Here is a 23,046-nt window from a genome sequence, read left to right as displayed (position 1 = left end):
ATACTTAGCAGTCATTACCCTGACTCAGAATGAAAGTTGTGGTTAGGAAGAGACAGGCCACGTTCATTTAAGTGCCTTACACAACGTGATGCCAACCTTTGCTCTCAGGACATTGCTTTGAGTCAAGAGTTCTATCCATTCTGCTCAAAGCTTATTTTAACTACATCTCTCCTCTCCTAGTGGGGCTGGGACAAATCCTTCTAGACGAGAAAAATCCCTTTTGTTACAAAATGCATTTATTTCAGCCAGATAAAATTCTCCAACTGCATACATGGGTACATAGTATAAGGTCCTTCTTTGATACATGTCCTGCTTACAAGAGCCATTTCTAATTATTAAAATGCATACCAAACAAACATCTTTGTCTCTTAAAATATAATTTAAATAAATTGCTAAGGTATAAGCCATAAGTCTGGTCATGGATGCGAGCGCGAGAGGAGTGCGATTCTTCAGTGATGAGTCCAGAGCAATATTGGCACATTGCCCCCACGATGAGATTCCACAAGTCAGCGAGCACCTGAGCTCACCTGCTGATTAACCTGCCGATTATGTGCATAGCTGCTGTTGGGGCATCGAGCTGCCTTCTGCGAAAAACGTTATGTGCAAAGTATGACGTAGGCAACGTGGAGAGGCCTTTCACAGAACGCAAATGCCATTCACGTAACTTAAGGATGAGAGCTTGGTGAAAGCAAGTCTGTTGTTTACACTGCTGGGTATTGTGGCCCCGTCTCACTGGGCACTCAATAAATATCTATTAAATGAAAGTAAGGATAAAAGAATAAGCTGTAGCCGCTGCCTTGGTGCCCATCTGTTGTCAGGATGGGGCTTTAAGTTATGAGCTTTATGGACACGCTTTTTTGTTCAGAGTAAATTGTTCTATTTGGAAGCCATCCCTTTCCTTCTCTTCAAGTTCTTCCTTAGCATTTACAGACTTCTTGCAGAAGTCTGCCAGTATTCGGGGCTCAGTGGCTTACAGAAGAGCCCGGCACTCCGTACAAAGTCTAGGTTTGTCCCTTGAAGTAAAACGCCTGGTTGGCTCAGAAGTTCTAGGATCTGATTTATTCTTCACACCTTTCGGCTCCTGTTAATCTCCCGAACCCCAAGTAGCTATGGAAACTCAGAGGCTGAGCAGTGCATTTCTTCATGAAATCTCATTTCAGTATCAACTGTTTCCAGGACCGTGGCTCCCTCAGGACTTGAAATACTGTAGTTGATCTCTTGACGTTCCGTCCTTCACAGAGTTCTCCACCTGCTCCCTGAAGGTAAGGTTCTTGTTCTAAGGCTGATGCTGAGGAGTTCCCCACAAAGGAAATTCCTGGAAAATCTCTATCCCCCTTTGATTCTCATAGCATCTCTCCCAGTCCCCATAAGGCTATGGATGCAGTTCTGGAGAGACAAAGGAAAAGTTTCTGAACTCATCCTGGTTAATCATAGGAAGATGTCCCTCATCAATTGGAGTTAAAACTGGTTCTTCCTTTATGAAGTCGGGGTCAAAATTACTGACGTCTTCTCGGGATTTCTGTCAAAAAGGAAACAAGGAAAATTTCAGATTCTATGCACTTGAGGTTTAGTCATCTTCCACGGGACTTAGCCCATTTCAATGAGTTCGGAGGACTGCCCTGCAACTCTCTCGGTAGTGTAATTCACAGTTATGACAATTGGTTAAACAGTGCTTTATACTACTTCTACTGCATTGTGTATTACTAGGGTATTTGGTAACCGCCAATTCACTAACCCCACAAAAATCTTGCTGAGCAGGCCAGCCTTAGGTTGGGAAACTAAAAAATTAATTTGCTCACCTGACCCAGCCAGCTGGTTCACCTCCCCCATCTCACTGAGGTACCACTTCTCAGCAGGCCTAATGGAGAGGCACATGAACCAACAGAGGTAGAGCAAAGTCACGCTTGCCCCACCTCCTGTCTTACATCTGCCTTACAAGATGCTTGAAGAGATTTTCTTGAAAGACTTCTTGGAAATGCTGAGTTTAGGGAACAAATGCCTCTCACTTTACTCAATAGTCAGATTCATTCTGCCCTGCTGGCAAAGCTTTCCCTCCTCCCAGAGGGGCTGGCAGGGGGATGTCCATTAAAGGAAGTGGCTTTGTCTCTGTGTCTCAAGCTAGCAGGCTGTTACAGATGAAGCTAATGACGCTTGGAAATGTGTATTTTACATCTTCATAAACTAATGCTGGAGAGATCATTTTTACCATTGTGAGCCCTCCTACTTCTCTTCCTTGAGTCAATGATATTTTTCTCTCTGCCTTTGAGCACCCCTCGTCCCCCTAACTCTTGAAGTACTGCCAGCCCAGCTTCTCTGCCTTCCCGTTGTGGTTCTCTTGACCCACCCATGAGACAGCGCTTAGCTCTCAGACGGAGAGCTGGACCACCCTCAGGAACGCCACCCCACTCAGCTGCCTCACTTCCTAGTGAGGTGCTCCCAGTATTTCCTAGTCTAAGAGGACTCGGCCTGTTCTGCCCTGAGCCCTGTGCTGCAGTAGCTGTTACAGACCTGAGCTCTCCAAGCCAGGGAGCCAGGCTTAGGGCTTTGAGGAGCATTCCATGGCCTCTCTACTTTCTTGGGGGCTTGGGAAAGGCACCCTGACTAAGGAGCGTAAGGAAAGCAGCTAGGAACAATGTTGGGGAAACCTGGAAAGTTTCAAGGCCTCTTAGACCCCAGGAAATTTTAAATTAAGAGAGGATGGGGCCAGGGCAAGCAAGAGGTAAAAACTTTTTGAGAAGTAACCCTGGCACACACACACAGACGTTGCCTCAGGGGCAAGGAGCCCAGCCTCCTCCTGGGTGAAGTGCCTTGCAAAGCGGCAGGCTGAGCTTCCAGTCTGATCATTCCCCAGTGGACCATCGGGCTGCTCAGTGAAACACTGAGACATTTTAAGAAAGAAGAAGGTCTACTAAGGTGGCCTTGGACAACTTACAATTCTGGGTCTGAAAGGTGGTTCTACTTGGCGATGGTTCAGCTGGGTCCAGTCGATTTCCTTAAAGAAAGGATGTCGCAAGATGGCATGCTCGCCACCCTGACTCGGGCTGCCCAAGCGCACAGTGGGGTTCTTGGTCATGAACTGAGAGGGAGAGAAAGAGAGTCAATCATTCAATCCTAGACAATAAGTATGTCACAAGACGGCAGGCATTCGCTCTGGCAGAAGAGTTGATGTGAGGCTTTCTGGCTGATCTGGCTTAACCAGCTGAATTTTCCCAGCGGCACAGCCACCATGAATCATCCCGTAAAGGCGCAATTTTCCTCTACACATGAGGCGCAAATTGCTCATGTGTATTTATGGCCTTCCCCACTTCCATTTCAGACGTGGCAACTAAAATGAAACCGAGGGGCCCGGTTTTCTTTCCTGTAAATACCATGTATATTTTTTTTCCTCTTTAAAGAAAAGAAACGCTTTATAAAATAGTGTGCTTTTCTCTCGCACTGCAGTTGTGGACAGCCGGCATCTTATGAATGGGGCTACTTTTCAGAACAGCTGTGCCATTCTTCTGAGAGACCCAACCAGCCGGCCAGGATTCCCACTCTCTGACAAGACCACAGAGAGAAGAATGAGAGTCATTTTTCTGAAGAGCTGTGTGAAGAAGCCGCAAGGGTGAAAAACTTAAAAGTTCTGTGTTCGGGCTCCAGGAAAAACAAAGTTGGCCGCTTTTATTATGCAACAAAGACATCACAGTTTTGAGTGAAAAGTTTTTTCCTTTGAGATGCTCCCTTCTCTCCTGCCCCTCCATTTTGAAATGTTTCATGAGTGAGACTCTTGCCACATAGTCCAAAATTTAAAAGCACTGCCATACATTCAAGGAATGTGTGTATATAAATCCTCTGTATTTATATCAATTGGGCACTTCCTCGCAGCTGAGCTCCTATCAAGATGTTTTGGGCTAACCCTCCTTTCACAGAGTGGTCAATAAAGGCATTCTGATCGTATCCTGACCAAAGACCAGTATAGGATAATTCACTTTTCATGGCCAGAGTGTCATTTTCAATTTTAAAGACACATAAGCTAATTTCCCATTATCAAAAGAAAATTGCCTTGGATAAAAACTTTTTAAAAACTTAAATCAAGTTATCTTTAAATGAATTTATAACAGTCCCCAAGCACCCCTTTCCAAGTCTGATTTATGAACACAAAAGTAATGGTGTGTTCATAGAAATGGCTTTGGAGTGGAATTTACACAGTATTTTGGAAAAAATCTTGAAGGTGCACACAGGAAAGGGTAGGGTTGGGAGGTGAGCAGCCCCGCCATGTCACGTGTCCAAAGCTGCAAAACCTCGTGGATTGCTTCAGGTGAACGGGATCAGGTGGAGGGAGGAGGCTGCCGAAGTCCCTAAGCAAATCTGACAGGACAGACCTCATAAAATGCTAAAAAAGCTTCCAAGGGGAGCTAGTAAAAACTGAAGACACGGATGGGGTTTAATGGTTTCTCCTCTTTCCTAGAGACAAGGAATGAAAGGCCTGGTGGTGCTGAATTTGGACGTGGAACTCGAAAGTAAAAGCAGCTTTCAGAGCTCCACAGCAGTTAGCACTCTGGGCACGCACGGTGATCAGCGTAGACTTAGGAAATATATCTCATAAACAACTCCGTTCTGAAAGAGCTAGGAGCTCATGCTGCGTGGGCTCTCCCCAGATAAGTCTGTGCAACTCAAAAAGAAAGGCAGGGGAAAATAAATATACAAAAGAAATGAGTAGATTCTCTCCTTAGGAAAGTCAATGGGATACAATCCCTGATGGAATAGCCATGTCTATTCTAAGAGCTAATTAACAAAAAACAAACAATGCTGCAAAAAACTCAAGCTACAAGGACAGCAGAACAGACCCAGATGGCTTGTGGGAAACTCCCAGGCCTGCCAACGGTGCGAGCAGAGGACACCTTGTGAATGTGTGAGTACAACTTGTTCTTCTGGGCAAGAGGAACAGTGTGGGGCTCTTGATGCCAGCGTGGCAGAAGCCCTGGTGTCTGAACAACTCTGCCCATTTTTCCCTGCCCCGGCACGCAAGCCAGCCTCCCAAGGGGCACCGTGGAAAAGCACTGCCCAAGGAACAGGAGACCAAATCGTGGCTGCTCTCCTCTATAAACTTCATCCCTGGGAATGGAGTCAGGCAGAATAACCCTTTCACTAGCTTATGCTTAGAATTCTGATAAATCCTTTCAAATAACCAAGCAGTTTTGTTTTTGTTTTTTTTTTTGCGGTACGTGGGCCTCTCACCATTGTGGCCTCTCCCGTTGCAGAGCACAGGCTCCGGACGCGCAGGCTCAGCGGCCATGGCTCATGGGCCCAGCCACTCCACGACATGTGGGATCTTCCCGGACCGGGGCACGAACCCGCGTCCCCTGCATCGGCAGGCGGACTCTCAATCACTGCGCCACCAGGGAAGCCCAGCAGTTTTGTTTTAACTTTGGCTGTATCTAAAGGGCTCAAGATATTCATTCTCCCCATAAAAAAAAAAAAATTCAATTTACAAAGGTTTGCAGGTGTCTATGCAGGGCAGTGCACTAGGCCTCATAGGGGGTGGGTACATGGATGACAAGGACAGTGTCTCCCCACAAGAAGGAGCTGATCAAGAGAAGGGGCAGAGGCAAGCACACTTTATCTGTAACACAGCTGGACGAAAGGAAGAGAGACACAGCCAAGTGCAGCGGGAGCTTCGGAGAGAGACTGGGAAAATCGCGTTGGGGGCTGGTGGTGAGAGGGCAGGCGATGGCCTCCCAGAAGAGGTGACAGTTGCTGACATGAGGCAGATACATAGAATTAACAGAGCCAGGAAGGAAGAGGGCAGTCACGCCTGAGAACGCAGTTGGCACGGCGGTAGGCAAGCACCGGCCACGTTGGTGAGGGAGCCTATAGGGTGGTAGGGCTGCCGTGAAAGGACGGCCGAGGAACCGTGGGGCAGCCAGTAGGACCCGACAAAAGCGTACGAAGAGGTGAATAACGAGAGCTGCCCTGTGACTCAGGGATGACTCTAGCCACGATGGGATGGATAAATCCCTCATGGAGGGGTAAGAGATTTGTGGGTAGGGGGCTGACTAGTTAGGAGGCTGAGACGACAGCCGAGAAGACACGACAAGTCTGGAAACTAGATTTTCTGGTTAGTGGAAAGGAAAAGAGGGGAGCAGGTCCTGGGGGGCTTGTGGAAGAAAAATGAGCACATTCCACACTGCCTGGAGCTGGGGGGAAGGGGCAGGAGGACAGCCAGGTCCCAGGGTCCTCTCCGGCTGCTGTGGGACGGAAAAGGATAACGAAAGAGAGACTGATTGTTGTTGGGAGTTATTAGTGTTAACCGAAGTATAGTAGTAGTAGCGGTAGTAACTTTTGACAAAGGGATGAAAACAAAAACATCTACCATTTCTCAAGCTCTTGCAGATCTGGGAGGTTGGTGAGCTCAGCTTTGCATCTGAGATGCGCAAACATCCCCCGGGAGCTGACTAGCCCTGTAAGCCTGGGGTGCAGGCCAGGGTGAGAGGTCTGACACCTAGGGCCATCACCGTTTGGTGAGAAAGAGCTGATGCTGGGAGGGCAGAGGTGGAGGGAGAGAGAATAGAATTGAGAGCAGCTCCAGGCCACAGACATTTTATTTGGCCCACGTAGAGTGTTTCTAAAATAATTTTAACTACTTGTCAAACATTTAAAAAGTAGCAAATGTCACATCACACACATGAAAGTCAAGTTTTCCAAATTCCCTTGGAAGATGGAATATTCTGGAACATTGGACCTGCACTTCTTCTTGGTGAAAATGACCTGGAGTTGAGCAGTGGCTGCCTCATTAGCTGGGGCAGGTGACCCCCTGTTCCCACCACTCCCCTCGGCCTCATACCTGGCTGGCTCCCCGCATGCCTGAACCCTGGCTCTGAGCCCTAGCATAGGGTGGAAAGAAGGCCGGGGTGGCAGCAGGAGCTCATGAGAAAGCCAGAGCAGGATGAAGACCACGGAACAGAAACCACCACAGGGACCATTCCGGGCAGGAGGAGGGGCGATGGGTGGTGCTGAGGGCGTGGAAGGCTGGGCGGGGAGGGGGAGGGTTATAGCTCCTCTGTGACTAACCCCTCCCCTCTCCAAAGATGCAGAGGTGGGAAGTTCAGGGAACACTGAACATCAGCCCCAGGCCTGGAATCTTTCACAGTACATGTCGGTGGAGGGGTATGGGGTTGGGGACAGGAGGGGTTCACTGCCCTAGGCCAGGCCCAGGACTCGCCTTAAACACGGTGTTCCTGCTGCTGTGATGGTGATGGCACGATCCCGTTGCAGAAAACTTCCTCTGTTTGCTTATGCCCCTACTGGGACCCGAATGCCAAACAAGTTAACAACCGTGGCGTTTACAGCCATCACTCAGCTGTGTCTAAGGTCATACTGAAAGCTTGCCTCACCTCAACTGACCTTCTCCCCGACTGTGGTCCCAATGGGGAAGTCAGCCAAAGAGGAAAATAAAGTGACTCCATGGAAGATTCTGGACACATTTACTAAAGGAAGCAGAATGGCTGCTAGGGTCAATGAAAGCACGTTATAAGCCGCAAAGAGGGAGGAGGCCAGGGTGGAAAATCTGATTCCACCCCGAATGTAAGTCTCCAGCTAACTGGAGAGCAGGGGCAAGAATGTGTGGACTCGTTTCACATTCCCCTTCCTCCTGTGGTGCTCGTGAAAGTGGAATTTCTCTAGAGGATCCAGAAGGAATCAGAAGCACACCTGCCCAGAGAATGAGAAACAACAGTTCCTTCAAGGCCGCAGAGAAGGCATGACCACAGGGGAAAGCAGTCATCCAGGCACCTTCCGGAAGAAACGTAAGCAATGCAGGCCAGGTCCGTACAGGAATGTCCTGCCAAGCCTCCTGCCAGCCAGGGACGGATCATACAGGATATTAAGAGCTCCTCTGATATGGAGGGCCCAGAGGGGAACTGGTGAGGCCCTGCAGCTTCACTGCTGTGTCTGGATGCCAGTTCTCCCACTGATGAGCTGTGTGACTTCGGACAAATGTATTAACTTCCCTGGACCTCAGACTCCTCAACTATAAAATGGAGACTTTTCTGTATATCCTAATATGATAATGAGTAAATGAGATAATCAGTGTAAAATACCTGGCACAAGAGCAAGCCTTCAACCAAAGCTAGTGAGTTTCAGCAAGCATCTTGTTAAACCACTTGGAGGGCCATCCTGTCCGACCTAAAGACAGGGGCATGGACTGAAAAGCCTCTGAGAGATGAACATCTGAGGTGAGCCTTGGCCCCGAGGCTTATCTGGCACTGTCTCTCTCTCTCTCTCTCATACTCTGCAGCCAGGAAAAGGGAACAAGGTCTGTTTCTGCCTTCACAGCCCCAGACTCCAACAGGGGGGTGGTAGTGATGGTCTCAGTGAAAAACAATTTTTCTGACAGCAAAGATTTCTAAAGACAATTGAAAGTAAGAATACAGATGATACGCAGGTTTTAATGTGCAGTTGTATCTGCTTTCACAACAGAAGGGAAGTGCTGAATGCAGGGTGAAGGGTGCAGTGGAACACTTTCCTATAATTCTGAGGTCAGCTATAGCACTTGTCATGTCTCGTGGGCTCTGCTACACCTGAGGTGGCTTTGGTTTTGAGTTTTCAGATGTTCCAGAGGATAGAGTTCAAACTCACCCCATGTTAACAATGTGTCTAGAGATAACAGGGTCCAAATGTACTCTGAAACTCATTCAAACGTAGGCAATGACTACAAGTATGTTTCCTTCCAAAATCTGATTTCATAGGAAGAGGACTAGTTATATAAATAGGGCCATTAATCTAATGAGATTTTCTTCCAGGAGAGAGAGAACACTGTATTTTCTACTTAACAGATGGATTTGGCTGTTGGGCAAACAAAAGGACCTTTTCCTTTCATTCAACTTCGGACCAAAGGGCAGAGAGTTAGCAGACAGTGCTGGTAAGCATGCCATAGGACGTCCCCATCAGTATTCCAGGGAGATGCTCCTAGTCAGGAAGAAGGAATTTTATGACTCTACAGAGAGCCCTGAGGAGGGAGTGCAGAGAAGGAACACAGGACACAGAACGGTGTATGGTTCACGGCCATGAAGGCCACCCTGGGGTGGATAAAATGCATGCTTGTGTATGTTGCAGCCTCCTGTGTCTCTGTGTTTTGCCACTATCACAGGTAGGGTCTGACCTCGTTATGAAGACTATTCAGCAACCTTCTCCTCTCATACCCCTTCCTGCCAGCTGCGGTGGTGGGCAAACAGCTGGCAGCCAGCTGTGCCAGCCACATTTCTCCAAAGAAGACATAAAAATGGCCAAGAGGCACATGAAAAGATGCTCAACACTCCTAATCATTAGAGAAATGCAAATCAAAACTACAATGAGGTATCACCTCACACCAGTCAGAATGGCCACCATCAGGAAATCTACAGACAATAAATGCTGGAGAGGGTGTGGAGAACAGGGAACCCTCTTGCACTGCTGGTGGGGATGTAAATTGATACAGCCACTATGGAGAACAGTATGGAGCTTCCTTAAGAAACTAAAAATAGAGCTACCATATGACCCAATTCCACTACTGGGCATCTACCCTGAGAAAACCATAATTTGAGAAGACACACGCACCCCAATGTTCGTTGCAGCACTGTTCACAATAGCCAGCTCATGGAAGCAGCCTAAATGCCCATCGACAGAGGAATGGACAAAGAAGATGGAATATTACTCAGCCATAAAAAAGAACAAAATAACGCCATTAGCAGCAACGTGGATGGACCTAGAGATTGTCATACTGAGTGAAATCAGACAAAGACAAATATCGTATGATATTGCTTATACGTGGACTCTAAAAAAATGGTAGAGATGAACTTATTTACAAAACAGAAATCGACTCACAGATGTAAAAAACTAACTTCTGGTTACCAGGGGGGAAAGGGAGGGAGGGATAAATTGGGAGATTGGGATTGTCATATACACACTATTATATATAAAATAGGTAACCAATAAGGACCCACTGTATAGCACAGGGAACTCTGCTCAGTATTCTGTAATGACCTGTATGGGAAAAGAATCTAAAAAAGAGTGGATGTATGTATATGTATAACTGATGAACTTTGCTGTACACCTGAAACTAACACAACATTGTAAATCAACTATACTCCAATAAAAATTAAAAAGAAAATAGGGAAACTGAGGAACAGACCCACCTGGAACCTGCCCCAGGCCACACAGTTTGGGAGCGGTGGAGCTGAGATTTGAAGCCAGGCCTATCTAACAGTAAAAGCCTTTGCCCTCAGTCACTATGCTAAACCTCCTTTTGAGGTTTACCAATCTTCTCATTTGGATTGTGGATGAAAGAGCAGTGACAGGTCAGGAGCAATCCTGGGATGATGCCCAGGTAAGAATGCACAGCCCTGTGTGTGTTTACTTATGTTGTACTTCCTTTGCTGGCCCACAAGCTATTCTTCTTTCTCTGACTCTATGGAGGGAGAAGGGATGGAGATGTACACCCAGAGCAGGTGCTAAGAGAAGGGAGAGAAAAGGAATAGTCTTGAACCCAAGGAATCCTTCATTCTGACCACCTGGTTTTATTTCCAACAACTGGAGTCTTTATGTTGGAGAAAAAGATGACACTGTTGATAGTTTCAAATAATGGAAGTGCTGTTGGCCAGAAGAGGCGGTTCTAAATGGGAGAAGTAAGTATGGGGAGTGGAAGTTAAAGGAGTGTATGTAAGGATGTCATAAGGAAAATTAAAGCAAAAATTTCTAATACTCAATGCCATTAAGTGAGAGAAGGCGCTTCCCTGGGAGGAGCGGGACTGTCTTATTGGAGACACTGAAAGAACCACCTGAATGACCCATCTGTCATCAGGTGGGAGGGGAGAGCAATGTCCTCCAGGGTCTGTGCCTACATCAAGAGTCTACAGTCTTATCCTTTCTTCTCTATTTGGAATTAGAAAATATTTTGAAGATAACTGTACCTCCCTCAGCGAAGATGCCATGTTTTCCTTGGGTCTGAAGTGGACTTGCTTTATAAAAATGAAATAAAACATGTTTAAGCTGATCTCCAGGAGCTAGTTACTGAAGGCGTGGGCAGGTGAGTATGAAAGTATATTTGAACACACCAATGGATCAATGTCTAACCTGAGCCACATCAGAATATTCTGTGAGATATCTCCAGAGACAGTCTACAGTGCACTTTATTCCCTCCTAATGAAAACAAGTACAAAAATGCCCTGTACTCTTTCTCTTTCTGCACTGGGGCAGGAATAGTGCTAAAATCTGTTGCAGGTTTGTTGGCTATATTTTCCATCCTGTCTCTGATTAGAATCCAGCAGCCTTTACATGGGCATATACTTATTCCTTATCAATGCTCTTAACACTCTGCCTTGCCTGTGTTTTATACTCATTATAGCTTCCCCTGAAACCCAAGCCATCTCAGTAGCTTCACTAAGGTCATGTGATAACACTGGTTAAAAAAAGGTTAAGATCAGAGACGAGTCTCAGAGACAGAAGCCCAAGGTCGGGCCCTTGTGCCAATGCCAGTGTTGTTGGCCAAGAAGGTTTTATTCCTGGCAAACCAGTCCCGAGCATCTGACTAATGGTGAGGGTTTCACTGCTCTCCAATAACTCCCAAGTGTCGAAGGAAAAGGAAGCTCACCTGATAGCTGTGATCCCCCAAAGTGCAGCTATTGAAAGGAAGCAAGTGCTAAAGAAGGATCCTCCAGAGGCGTACTACACAATGTCTTTACTTCCTCCCGATGAAACCCAGGCCAACACCCTTCTTTATCCTGGATACACATTATCTTGGGTGTCCAAACCAAACCTAACTACCACCTGCTAAAATGTAATGCTCTTTGATCACTGGAAGGGACAAATGAAAGAAAACGAAGTGTGCTACTTAAGAGTTTTTAAGTGTGTTCCTTAGAGTTTTTCCAACTTAAAACAAAAAGCTCTTCTGACCCACAGACATCAGTTAGCAAACCCCTACACAGAAAAGATTTCCATGCTCATTTTACAAAATCTGATATCTTTATGCTCCTATCTGAGATATGAAGATTAAAGAGTCATATGGTATTAATACTTCATTTAAAAAAAAAATCCTTCACGCTGCTAGCCACAGATAAAATGTAAGTTTCCTAAGACTAGAGGTCCTGAACAATCTAAAATGGGGGAAGGAAGTTGAGAATAGTAACTTTAATAAAATGATAAAGAATGCCAAAAATGAAGCCTCTAGGAAGATATTTTTCTGTTTTCTGCCAACACTAGCCTGGCCTATCTGTGAATAAATGGTCCATTTCTGAAGGTGTTAGTTTCAGTAAGAAGCCTGAAGCTCCATTTCCTCATATGGGAACTCCAGTCCCGGCAAAGGGCAGGGGCTGCCAGGCTTCACGTTAACCATCCTCTTTTTAAAGGACCTTTTAGTAACTTTTGGATTTTCCCCGTAACACTATTTGAAAAATTGGCTCTAACGATGGAGAGCTGGATCCTCTGCATGACCTCGGTCCCAGTTTTCCCTCCACTTCCTCAGCCCCCTCCTGGCTGACCACCTTTGGCTGCTGCCTTGACCATTCCAATCTTTGCCAGGAGGGGAGGAGGAAATGCAGAGGATCAAGCCCAGTGCCGCTCTGGTCAATTGCCTGGTAACAGATGTGAGACACACTCAGGGCTAAAAGAGGATCCCAAGTTACTTGTGGTTCCTTCTCTGTACACAGAGGCAGACGAGACTCCTGCAGACAATGCACAGAGGATGAAATCTGATAGGCGTGATGACAGATAAGCCCACATGCAAACACACAGCTTAATTTCTGTAAAGCTTAGGAGCAAAAGCGTGCTATCATCTCCTTCTGAGGCCAAGTTTACAATGCCTCCCGAACTGACAAAGGTGACTCAGGAGAATGCACCAAACTCCTTTCAGCACTTATTTAACCTGGCCACCTGTGTGAGCCCGGAGAAAAGGGCGTTGACCTCACCCAAGTCACCACTGGCGCCTTGAGATCTCTCACCACCGGAGATGATTTAGCACAAAGGAATGCTCAGCTCAGAGACAGAGGGCATCACCTTCCTGAGCTCTGGGGACTCACGAGGACTCCCTCAAGTCTTTCTGGAGCTGATGAGGCCAAAGCTCAGCGCAACTGCAGAACCTCTAAGCAAACCATACATTTTCGTCTGTGTCATGATTATTCACATTTTGGGATAATTCAGTGCCAGTTTAGGAAACTCGGTAACATGGTGGCCAACAGAAAACGTTGTATTTATACCAAAATCAAGTAAAAAAAAAAAAACAATTAAAAAATCATCTTTAAGGTCAGCAATCTAGAAAGTCTAGGTCTGTTTTTCACACAAGAGTGTGTATCTTTATTTATCTTTCCTGTGCTACCTTCTGTGGGTGTTGCCAGTTTTTACAACCTGTTCTCTGAGGGGGGAGGGGAGGATGGTCTTGCTTTTGGAACACGCACGTGTGGGCATTTAACACACACACCCCTTCACAGCGAAGATGAGACATGAGAGACAAAAGGGCAAGCAAGAAAAATAGTCTTCCGCTGTACATTTTGGGGTGAATACTATGGTTATTTTCAGTTGTCAGGATCACTGGTTAATGACTTGGGAATTTTTTTCAAGTAGAAAACTGGGCTAAAAGCTGTGTGTCCCCCCTCCCCTCCTCCCGCGACTCTGTGCTCCGTGGGGAGTGTTCTCACACGCAAGTTCTCAGCTCTCTATCCAAGCTCATGTGAAATTTGGGAGGACTTTTGGGTGTATGGCTACCCAATCTTGGGGGTGGGGGTAAAGATGATGATGGGAAGGGTGAGGGGAAGGAAAGTAATACTGGGTTAGGAGTTACACTGGGTAAGATGTTGGTGCCCATCCTGTTCAACCCCTCACTCTCCTTGAACGACAGACAAGAACACCCCTCACCCCGAATTCAGAGGACGCACTGACGTTATTATACCATACGAAGCCCCCAGGTCTTGAACATCTATGACTCTCTAGTGCTATATAAATGGGCATCCAAACAGCTTCTACAGACAAGGAATAATAATAATACCTTCTACTTACAAAGGTAAGAAGGCATTCAGAAAGCATTTCCTTCTGAAGGGAAGAAACAAAAGGGCAAGTAAACTATCCAGCAGACACCAGTTCCGGGAACAGTGCTGACCTTACCTTCCAAAGAGAGGATCATCAGGAAATCTCAGGAAGCCAAGTAGAGATGACCCACCACGCTGATTCGGTGGTGAGAACGGATGTGAAGGGCTGGCTCGGGGATCTTGGCTTTCCTGCCTCGCTGGTGGGGGAGGATGGCACACAGAGGCGAGGGCAGCAGCATGGGCAGAGCTCACCAATGGGTGTTTGCTCCTTCTCTGTTTATTTGTTAAAAATCTTTCTTTGGGGTGCACTCAGGTACTCAACTTGGGGGTCGGGGAGTGGGGAGAGGTAAATTAGGAGTTTGGGATTAACAGATACACACTACTGTATATAAAACAGAAAAATAGGGGCTTCCCTGGTGGCGCAGTGATTGAGAATCTACCTGCTAATGCAGGGGACATGGGTTCGTGCCCCGGTCCGGGAAGATCCCACATGCCGCGGAGCAACTAGGCCCGTGAGCCACAACTACTGAGCCTGCGCGTCTGGAGCCTGTGCTCCGCAACAAGAGAGGCCGCGACAGTGAGAGGCCCGCGCACCGCGATGAAGAGGGGCCCCCGCTTGCCACAACTAGAGAAAGCCCTCGCACAGAAAGGAAGATGCAGCACAGCAAAAATAAATAAATTAATAAACTCCTACCCCCAACATCTTCTTTAAAAAAAAAAAAGAAAAATAACAGGACCTACTGTATAGCACAAGGAATTATAGTCAATATCTTGTAATAACCTATAATGGAAAAGAATCTGAAAAAGAATATATATATATATACACATATAAGTGAATCACTTTGCTGTACGCCTGAAACTAACATAACATTGTAAATCAACTACAATTTTAAAAAGGTATAAGAAAAAAATGCTTAATTGGAAAAAAAAAGGCTCCTGGGAAAACAGAAATACAACTCTCTCCAAAATGAAAAGCTAACACAGCCTCATGTACAATTAAGTGCTTAATAATCTTGATGATGTTGGTGGATTGTTCAAAGGGAGGATGAAGATAATGACACCTCTCAGCGTGCTGTAAAATTACTACTCATAACGTAACAATACTAATAACTTACTCCTGTATTGTGCATACCACTTTGAAAATGCTTTCATGGTGCTACCTCACTTGAAGTGGGTACTGTAGGTGTTCTCATCATTGCGTTACAGAGGTAAAGACTGGAAAGCAGTGGCAGGAGTAGAATGAGGTCTCGTGCCTCAGACCAGTGTGTGCTCCTTCCATTCTACTGTGTGAGGTTGGTTCACCTCTCAGCCTCAGCTTCACCTACCAACCAGGGAGATAGACAAAGTGTTTTTTGTTTTTTTTTTTTTTTTTTTGCGGTATGCAGGCCTCTCACTGTTGTGGCCTCTCCCGTTGCAGAGCACAGGCTCCGGACGCGCAGGCTCAGTGGCCAAGGCTCACGGGCCCAGCCGCTCTGCGGCATGTGGGATCTTCCCGGACCGGGGCACGAACCTGCGTCCCCTGCATCGGCAGGCGGACTCTCAACCACTGCGCCACCAGGGAAGCTCTAGGCAAGGTGTTTTTAAAGATCCTCCATCTCTGAAATTCTGTGTTTATGTTTCTAATAGTCACCAAGCTCCATGACAAATGATTACAATCCAAAACGCATGCACGACTTCCTAACAGTTTTTGGGACTATGTAAGACACTACCCAGTGGAGTCAACATTAGGAACTTTTTCTTTTTTAATTGAAATATTCTTGATTTACAATGTTATATCAGTTTCAGGCATAAGACATAGTGATTCAAAATTTTTATAGATTACATTCCATGTATAGTTATAAAATATTGGCTATATTTCCCGTGTTGTATAATATATTCTTGTAGCTTGCTTATTTTATACATAGTAGTTTATACCTCTTAATCCTCTACCCCTTTCTTGCCCCCTTCCCTCTCCCCACTGGCAACCACTAGTGTGTTCTCTGTATCTGAGTCTGTTTCTTTTTTGTTATATTCACTAGTTTTATTTTTTAGATTCCACATGTAAGTGATACATACAATATCTGTCTTTCTCTAACTTATTTCCCTAAGCATGATACCCTCTAGGTTCATAACATTAGGAACTCTTGAAGTCACCGAGCTCCCAGAATCACAGGTGGTCACAAAATCCTTGGAAAAGGCCTGAAGTCTGTATTTTTAAAGAAAGCAGTGTACCTTACCTTGATCTGGAATTACACAACAAAACGAAAGCTTGTTCAGGGTCCTTAAAAACATTTCAACTTACCTACCTCCTAACAGATACTTCCCCAAGCTCTCGGTTTTCTGGCCAAGGACCATTTGCTCCTGAACCTGGCTAGCACTATTCAAAAGTTATTGCAAGCATCAGTTTCTGGGGAAATCACACTGTAAAACCACTGGCCTATTTCACCACAAGTCGAACTAGCAGATAAGCTGCAGACTGAGATGTTTACACAACCTGAAGTCATTCCTTCCTGACCTCCTCTTCCACTGTCACCCTTTCAATACTGGTGTCCCCAGGCCTTGTCCTCCGTTTACTCTTCACCCTCTCCCCCAGTCCATGCCTTCTCCCCTGTTCTCACTACCATGCTACAGCGGTCACCTCCTACCCCTCTCCTGAGCTCCAGACCTATGTGACCAACTGCAAGGAACAGACCACTTTCTGAATGTCTCCCCAACCCCTCAGAGGTCCCATTTCCTAAACTCATCTTTCCCAGCCCCTACCCTGCACCTAACACACCCACAGCGGAACTGGTGCCTGGAGTTCTTTGAACACGCAGGCTGCCTCTCCCCTCCGAGGCTTTGCACAAGTTGTTTCCTCTGTCTAGAATACCCTTCTCCCCCTTGTCAACCCTACTGAACGCTTATTTGTTCCTCAGCACCCAGCCTACATGCCGCTTCCTCTGCCTTGTCCTTATGTCATTTCCCTGTCCCTAACCCCAGAGAGAGTTTTGATCATTCCTCCTCGGCAGCCAGCTAAGTATCCATTTACGTGTCCTCATTCCTACTAGGCTGTGAGCAACAGAAGAGGCCGTGTCTTTTCAGCTTTGCTTCCCGGCACTTAGCGCAGGCCAAGCCAAGGGAAGGCATCTGACAAGTATTTGCCAAATGGAACTAGACAGGGATCCTAATTCCCTAAAGTATCAGTTTCTCCTTCTACAGTCACAGGCTCATCTCAGGTCAAGAGAGAAAGACTCAAATGCACAATCTTTAAATAACACTAACATTGTTATCATAAACGTTATATCTTACTTTACGGAAAGATAACTAGCTGGCAGATTCTTCCTCTGTGGGTATTAAGTACACAGGACCCTGGTAACTTCCTCCAGTGGCTCATGCTTCTAGGACAAGTGGAAAGAATCACATCAGGGAGTAATCTGGGTGCTAACATGTGGTGCTTTAAGGGTACAGGACACTTAGTAATGAGACGTAGAAGAAAAATGGGGAAAGGCCATGTGTAGCTAGCTTAGAACCCTGGACTGGGAGTCAGGAAAAGCTGGATTCTGATCCCAGGGTTTTTTCCTTACTGTGGTGTAACATACAGAACATAATATTTACTGTCTTAACCATTTTTAAGTGTACAGTTCAGTGGGATTAAGTCTGTTCACATTGTTGTACAACCATCACCACCATCCACCTACAGAACTTCTTTCATCTTCCCAAGCTGAAATTCTACATCCCTTAAACCCTAGCTCTCCACCCACCCACGCCGCCAGCCCTCGGCAACAACCATTTTGCTTTTGTCTCTATGAATGACTATTCTAGGTACCTCCTATTAGTGGAATCATACATTTGTCCCTTTGTATTTGGCTTATTTCATTAAGCATAATTCATTCAAGGTTCATCCAGGTTATAACGTGCATCAGAATTTCCTTCCTTGGTAAGGCTGACTAACACATTTTGTTTATCCACTCATCTATTGATGGACACTTGGGTCGCTTCCACCTTTTAGATATCGTGAATAATGCTATGAACGTTGATGTACAAATATGTTCGAGCCCCTGCTTTCAATTCTTTGGGATATACAACCAGAAATGGAATTGCTAGGTCATATGGTAGTTCTGTGTTTAATTTTCTGAGGAACTGCCTGCTATATTACTTTCCGCAGTGCCTGCATCATTTTATATTCCCGTGCGAGTTGCGCAAGGGTTCTAATTTATTTGTTTGTTTTAAGTAATGTGCTGAATGGCCTTTGGTGAGTCACAATTTCTCTGGACCTCAGTTTCCTCATCTATTAAATGAAGGAATTTTAATGGATAATCTCTTAGGTTTCTAGTAGCAATTAAAAAAAAACTGTAATGGTCTAATTGAATCAAGTTGCAATTACAGCCAGAAAGCAGTTTAAATGGTTTCCTAATAAAATAGAGTCATAATTTTTCCGAGAAAAGGGCAAAGGATCTAAAAATACACCCAGGGCTTCCCCGGTGGCACAGCGGTTAAGAGTCCGCCTGCCAATGCAGGGGACACGGGTTCGAGCCCTGGCCCAGGAAGATCCCACATGCCACGGAGCAACCAAGCCCGTGTGCCACAACTACTGAGCCTGCGCTCTAGAGCCGGTGAGCCTCAACTACCGAAGCCCGCATGCCTAGAGCCCGTGCTCCGCGACAAGAGAAGCCACCGCAATGAGAAGCCCGTGCACCGCAACTAAGACTAGTCCCCGCTCGCCGCAACTAGAGAAAGCCCACGTGCAGCAACGAAGACTCAACGCAGCCAAAAGATAAATTAATTAATTAAAAAATAATAAAAATGCACCCAGCTCTCACTGATGACAGTGGTGGCTGCCTCCTGAGCACCTACTCTGTGCTCAGCACTGTCCCAACTATCCTCCACGCATTATCTCAGAGCCTCAGGGTACAGATGTGGAAACCGAGGAGCGGCAAAATTGTGCCATCTTCCCGAGGTCCCACAGCCAGCAGGTGAAAGAGTCAGTATCTGCCCTCGGACAGCGCTGCTCTGGAGGCAGGTTCCTCACCACCACGCCCTGAGCCTTCCCTCCTGGGTGCTTCGCCCCAAGTCTTCAGTGCTCTTCATTGTTCTCTTTCTTTTCTTTGATCACACTTCTGTTTAGATGTCTCAGTCCTCTGCCAAGAACAGCTGAATTTCCTCAGCTACAGCACTGAAGCTTTTTATTTTTAGGTCTGGAGGCTGAAATGTACAAAACTGTCTCAGAAATCCTCTCGGTGACTGTTTTTAGGTAATTTTCTCTGACACCTTTTCCAGTGTTTTCCAGAAAATCACTTTTAAGGTACACTCCTTGAAGGAGGAAGAAACAGAATGCTTACTGTGTTCCTGTGTGGTTTACATATGAATTCACTGCATCTGGGCAGTAACCCTATGACATGGATTTTATTACCTCAATTTTATAAGATTTTATGAGCAAGGACACGGAGATTCAGAGAGGTGTGTTAGCTCATCAAGGTCACTCAGCCAGAATGTAACAGAGCTGGGAGATAAGACCGCCACGGGGTGAAACCCAAGCTCCTTCCTAGGGGGGAGACTCCCGGCAGAACACAGAGAGCCACTTAGGAAAATCAGTGCTCGGCCAGTGACACACCATGACCCGCTACCATGACCCGCTGAGCTGCTAGCATTAGAAAGGGGCCAAAATAAAGGGAAGTGAAGAGGTTCACAGCTTCGCAGAAGGAAGTAGAGGGAACAACTCAGTCCACAGTGAAGAGTAGATTCTCTTTAGGTACCAGAGGCTCTGTTTTCTCCCAGAACAAAGATTGTGGAGGGAGGATATTCCTGGATAACATATATTCTAGTTACCAAAAATATTTCTCTATACCTCAAAGATATAGTTTAAAGTAACTGGGGGAGGGATAAATTAGGAGCTTGGGATTAACATACACACACTACTACATATAAAATAGATAAACAACAAGAACCTACTGGATGGCACAGGGAACTCTATTCAGTACCCTGTAATAACCTATATGGGAAAAGAATCTGAAAAATGAATACGTGTATATACATAACTGAATTACTCTGCTGTGCACCTGAAACTAACACAACATTTTAAATCAACTATACTCGAATAAAAGTTAAAAAAGATAATTGGATTTATCTGGTTAAGAAGAAACCATCTTAATAGTTCCATATGATCTTAACATTGCTCAGTGCCTGCTCTAGGTTTTACAGGGATTGAGTTAAAAGGGGTGAAATCTAGGTCCCAGATTTAGTCAGGAAGAATTCTCTTAAGAGGATTCTAAATGCCAGAAAGAGGTTGAGGAATCCTAAAAACTGGAAATAAAAAAATTGAGGGAAGCAGATGTGGGTTAATGTTCAACTCAAACGATGATGTGGTCTCTGAAGACCACCGTAGAGAATTCTCAGGGACAGTCATCCCATCAGTCCCAGGACACAGTGATCTGTATACAAGATGTCCTTAAAATGACACTAATGATATGACTGGAGATTTCTTTTTCTTTTTTTTTAAGATTTTTAATTTTTTGATGTGGACCATTTTTAAACCATTCAATAAGACTTTACTGAATTTGTTACAATGTTGTTTCTGTTTTATGCTTTGGGTTTTTGGCCATGAGGCCTGTGGGATCTTAGCTCCCTGAGGAGGGATCAAACACATACCCCCTGCATTGGAAGGTGAAATCTTAACCACTGGACCACCAGGGAAGTCCCTATGACTGGCAATTTCTAAAGAGAGACAAGTCTTTCAACAGCGTGGCTAATTAGTTTTTTTGTCTCAAATCACTGGAAAGGATATGATTTGAGCAAAGTAATTCTTATCCCATAGATACTATCCAGGAGAGAATGGATTGTTCTGAGTTTTCCCTATTTGAAGAACATTCATCTTTATTCCTCCTATGCATTTAGTGGGAAATAATACATGATTTTCTAATACAGAACTGACCCAAATTATATGTTATTCTCTCATTACATGTTACTTTCCTATTTTCAACATAAAGCATCAGATCCACTTTCTTCCACACTTGAAAATAAGGCTTCCAGCACAATGCCTTAAATGCACGAATGAAAGACTTTTTCAGTGTGATATTCTACACTGCACCTGAATCCTGGGCCTGGCACCTGACTGGCACCAGGATGACATGGAAGCAAATGAGGTCTTGCACAACTTTGGAAAACCTCTCTTCTCCTCTCCCAGCACTAGAGGAAAGGCCCCTTCACCCTTCGATGTTGCCGACAGAAACACAATCCGTATCGAAACAACCGGGAGTGCTGTTCACAGGACCCAACGGCCTTATGTGTCCCGACCGGATGAAGCGGGAGCATCACTTCACCTACACTGAAGCCACAAGTGCTAGAAATACTTGATAGATGGCAAACAGTGCTATCAACTGCTCATGCATTGGCTCCAAAATAACTATTGCGTAAGAGAAAAAAAAACAGCCTGAGAAAACTCTGCTTCTTTGATTCTACAGATTAAAACACAGATTTCAGTTAGAGCTGGTAGCTTACTGGTGGATGGTATTCAAAAAACAAACCAACCAACCCGAAGCCCAAGAAGCACACTCGTCAAGCTGGTTTGCAGTAGTTCAAAAGCTGGCTGAGTGCACCAAACTTACAGATTTCAGGATCCCTGTGGCATCTTCATGCAGCCACGTAGGGTAGACCACTTCATCGTTCAGTATGGCTTCAAAGAGGTCATCTTCGTTCTCTGCTTCAAAGGGCGCGTGGCCACAGAGCATCTCGTAGAGCAGCACGCCCATTGCCCACCAATCCACTGCAGGCCCGTAGAGCATCTCCTGGAGGATCTGTGCATAGGGGTAATGTGAGAAGAACTTCGTGCATCTGATGAACAAATACATCATTAATGACTAAGGAAAATGATGGATTAGATGAAGTAAAACAAGGGAGTTTCCTGCGTTGGCATACGTGTTTCATTCCATCTCTAGAGGGTGGTCTGTTCTCCCTGGGGTCAATTCAGAGGCCTTGTCATCCAGGTGATCAAACATCTATGGCCTGCCTAGGCCAAAGTAATAGTATATGCAGATCCAAACCAGAAAGGGTTTTGGAACTATATCTGTGGGCTCACTCACTCCTATGGGAAAGATTCAAGAGCTTGTCTTTATTTCTGCTAAATGGGGCTGGGATCAAAGCACTGAGTAGAGGCAAAGAAAAAAATTAAATAGCTGTGCCTGGAACGTACTTTGTCCTCATTCAGGGCTAAACCCTAAAGCAACTGCAAAGTTTACAAAACTTTTTGACTCACGTTTGTATCGGGAGGAACCAAGGACATTTTCAGCCTTCATTCACCCAATGAGCCACAAAGGAGTCTGGAGGCGTCAACTTTCAACGCCGCCCACCAGGCTGCAGCACATCAAGGCAGCCTGTGTGGCTTTTCTGACGGGACTGCTAGAGAGCCTGGATTTCCAAAGCTGCTCAAGGAGCAAGCACACTCACCTCTGGAGCAATGTAGTCGGGTGTGCCGCAGAAGGTGGCCGTGGTGACCCCGTTACAGATCCCCTCCTTGCACATTCCAAAGTCTGCCAGTTTACAGTGACCCTCGTGGTCCAAAAGTACGTTGTCCAGTTTCAGATCTCTGCAAGAAACAAAAAGCAGCAGGTGGTGGGGCAGCCAGGCCCCACGCCATCCACCTGGCTGAGCTGGGTCACGGGATGGGAGATCACGCAGCGGGGAGAGCTTTCTGCACACACCCTTCAAAGGGAACACACTTCCTTGTGTTATCTGGAGAACAAATTTGGATCTGCTCTTGACATTTGCCTCGTGGTCCCTAGACGATGGTTCCATCTGAATGGGCTAACCACATATCAAAACACAGGCTGCCCATTAGAAACTGAGAACGTGACTTCCAGGCTTCCCACTTACCTTAAGACCATGAGACATCCACCCACCCGCCCCCTGTTCTCTGGCTTCTATCTCTGCCCACTGGACTTCACTCGGTGAACATTCCGGAGCAAGTGACCACTAGTGTGGCACAGACTGTGATAGGCATGAAGAGTACAGACGATCCTTCTTCCTAAGGAACTCACAGTATAATGGGGAGACAAATATTTGCTAG

General features: G+C 45.8%; 1 protein-coding gene across 2 annotated transcripts in view; it reads right to left on the bottom strand.

Annotated features, from left to right (window-relative positions):
* Positions 1-214: 214 nt before the first annotated feature.
* PRKCH (protein kinase C eta) overlaps positions 215-23,046 on the bottom strand; it is a 224,169-nt gene continuing 201,337 nt past the window's right edge. For both annotated transcript variants that reach the window (XM_032622054.1, XM_032622055.1), the window contains exons 11-14: positions 22,428-22,566; positions 21,590-21,778; positions 2,933-3,076; positions 215-1,519 (exon numbers count right to left, since the gene is read on the bottom strand). In XM_032622054.1, the coding sequence (XP_032477945.1) occupies positions 1,373-1,519; positions 2,933-3,076; positions 21,590-21,778; positions 22,428-22,566 (619 nt within the window). In that variant the 3' untranslated portion in view covers positions 215-1,372. The remainder of the gene's footprint in view (positions 1,520-2,932; positions 3,077-21,589; positions 21,779-22,427; positions 22,567-23,046) is intronic.

This window comes from Phocoena sinus, chromosome 2, assembly GCF_008692025.1.
Source record: "Phocoena sinus isolate mPhoSin1 chromosome 2, mPhoSin1.pri, whole genome shotgun sequence".
NCBI classification, from domain to species: domain Eukaryota; kingdom Metazoa; phylum Chordata; class Mammalia; order Artiodactyla; family Phocoenidae; genus Phocoena; species Phocoena sinus.
Note: the sequence above shows the minus strand (reverse complement) of the source record. Positions and strands in the feature narration are given on the sequence as shown.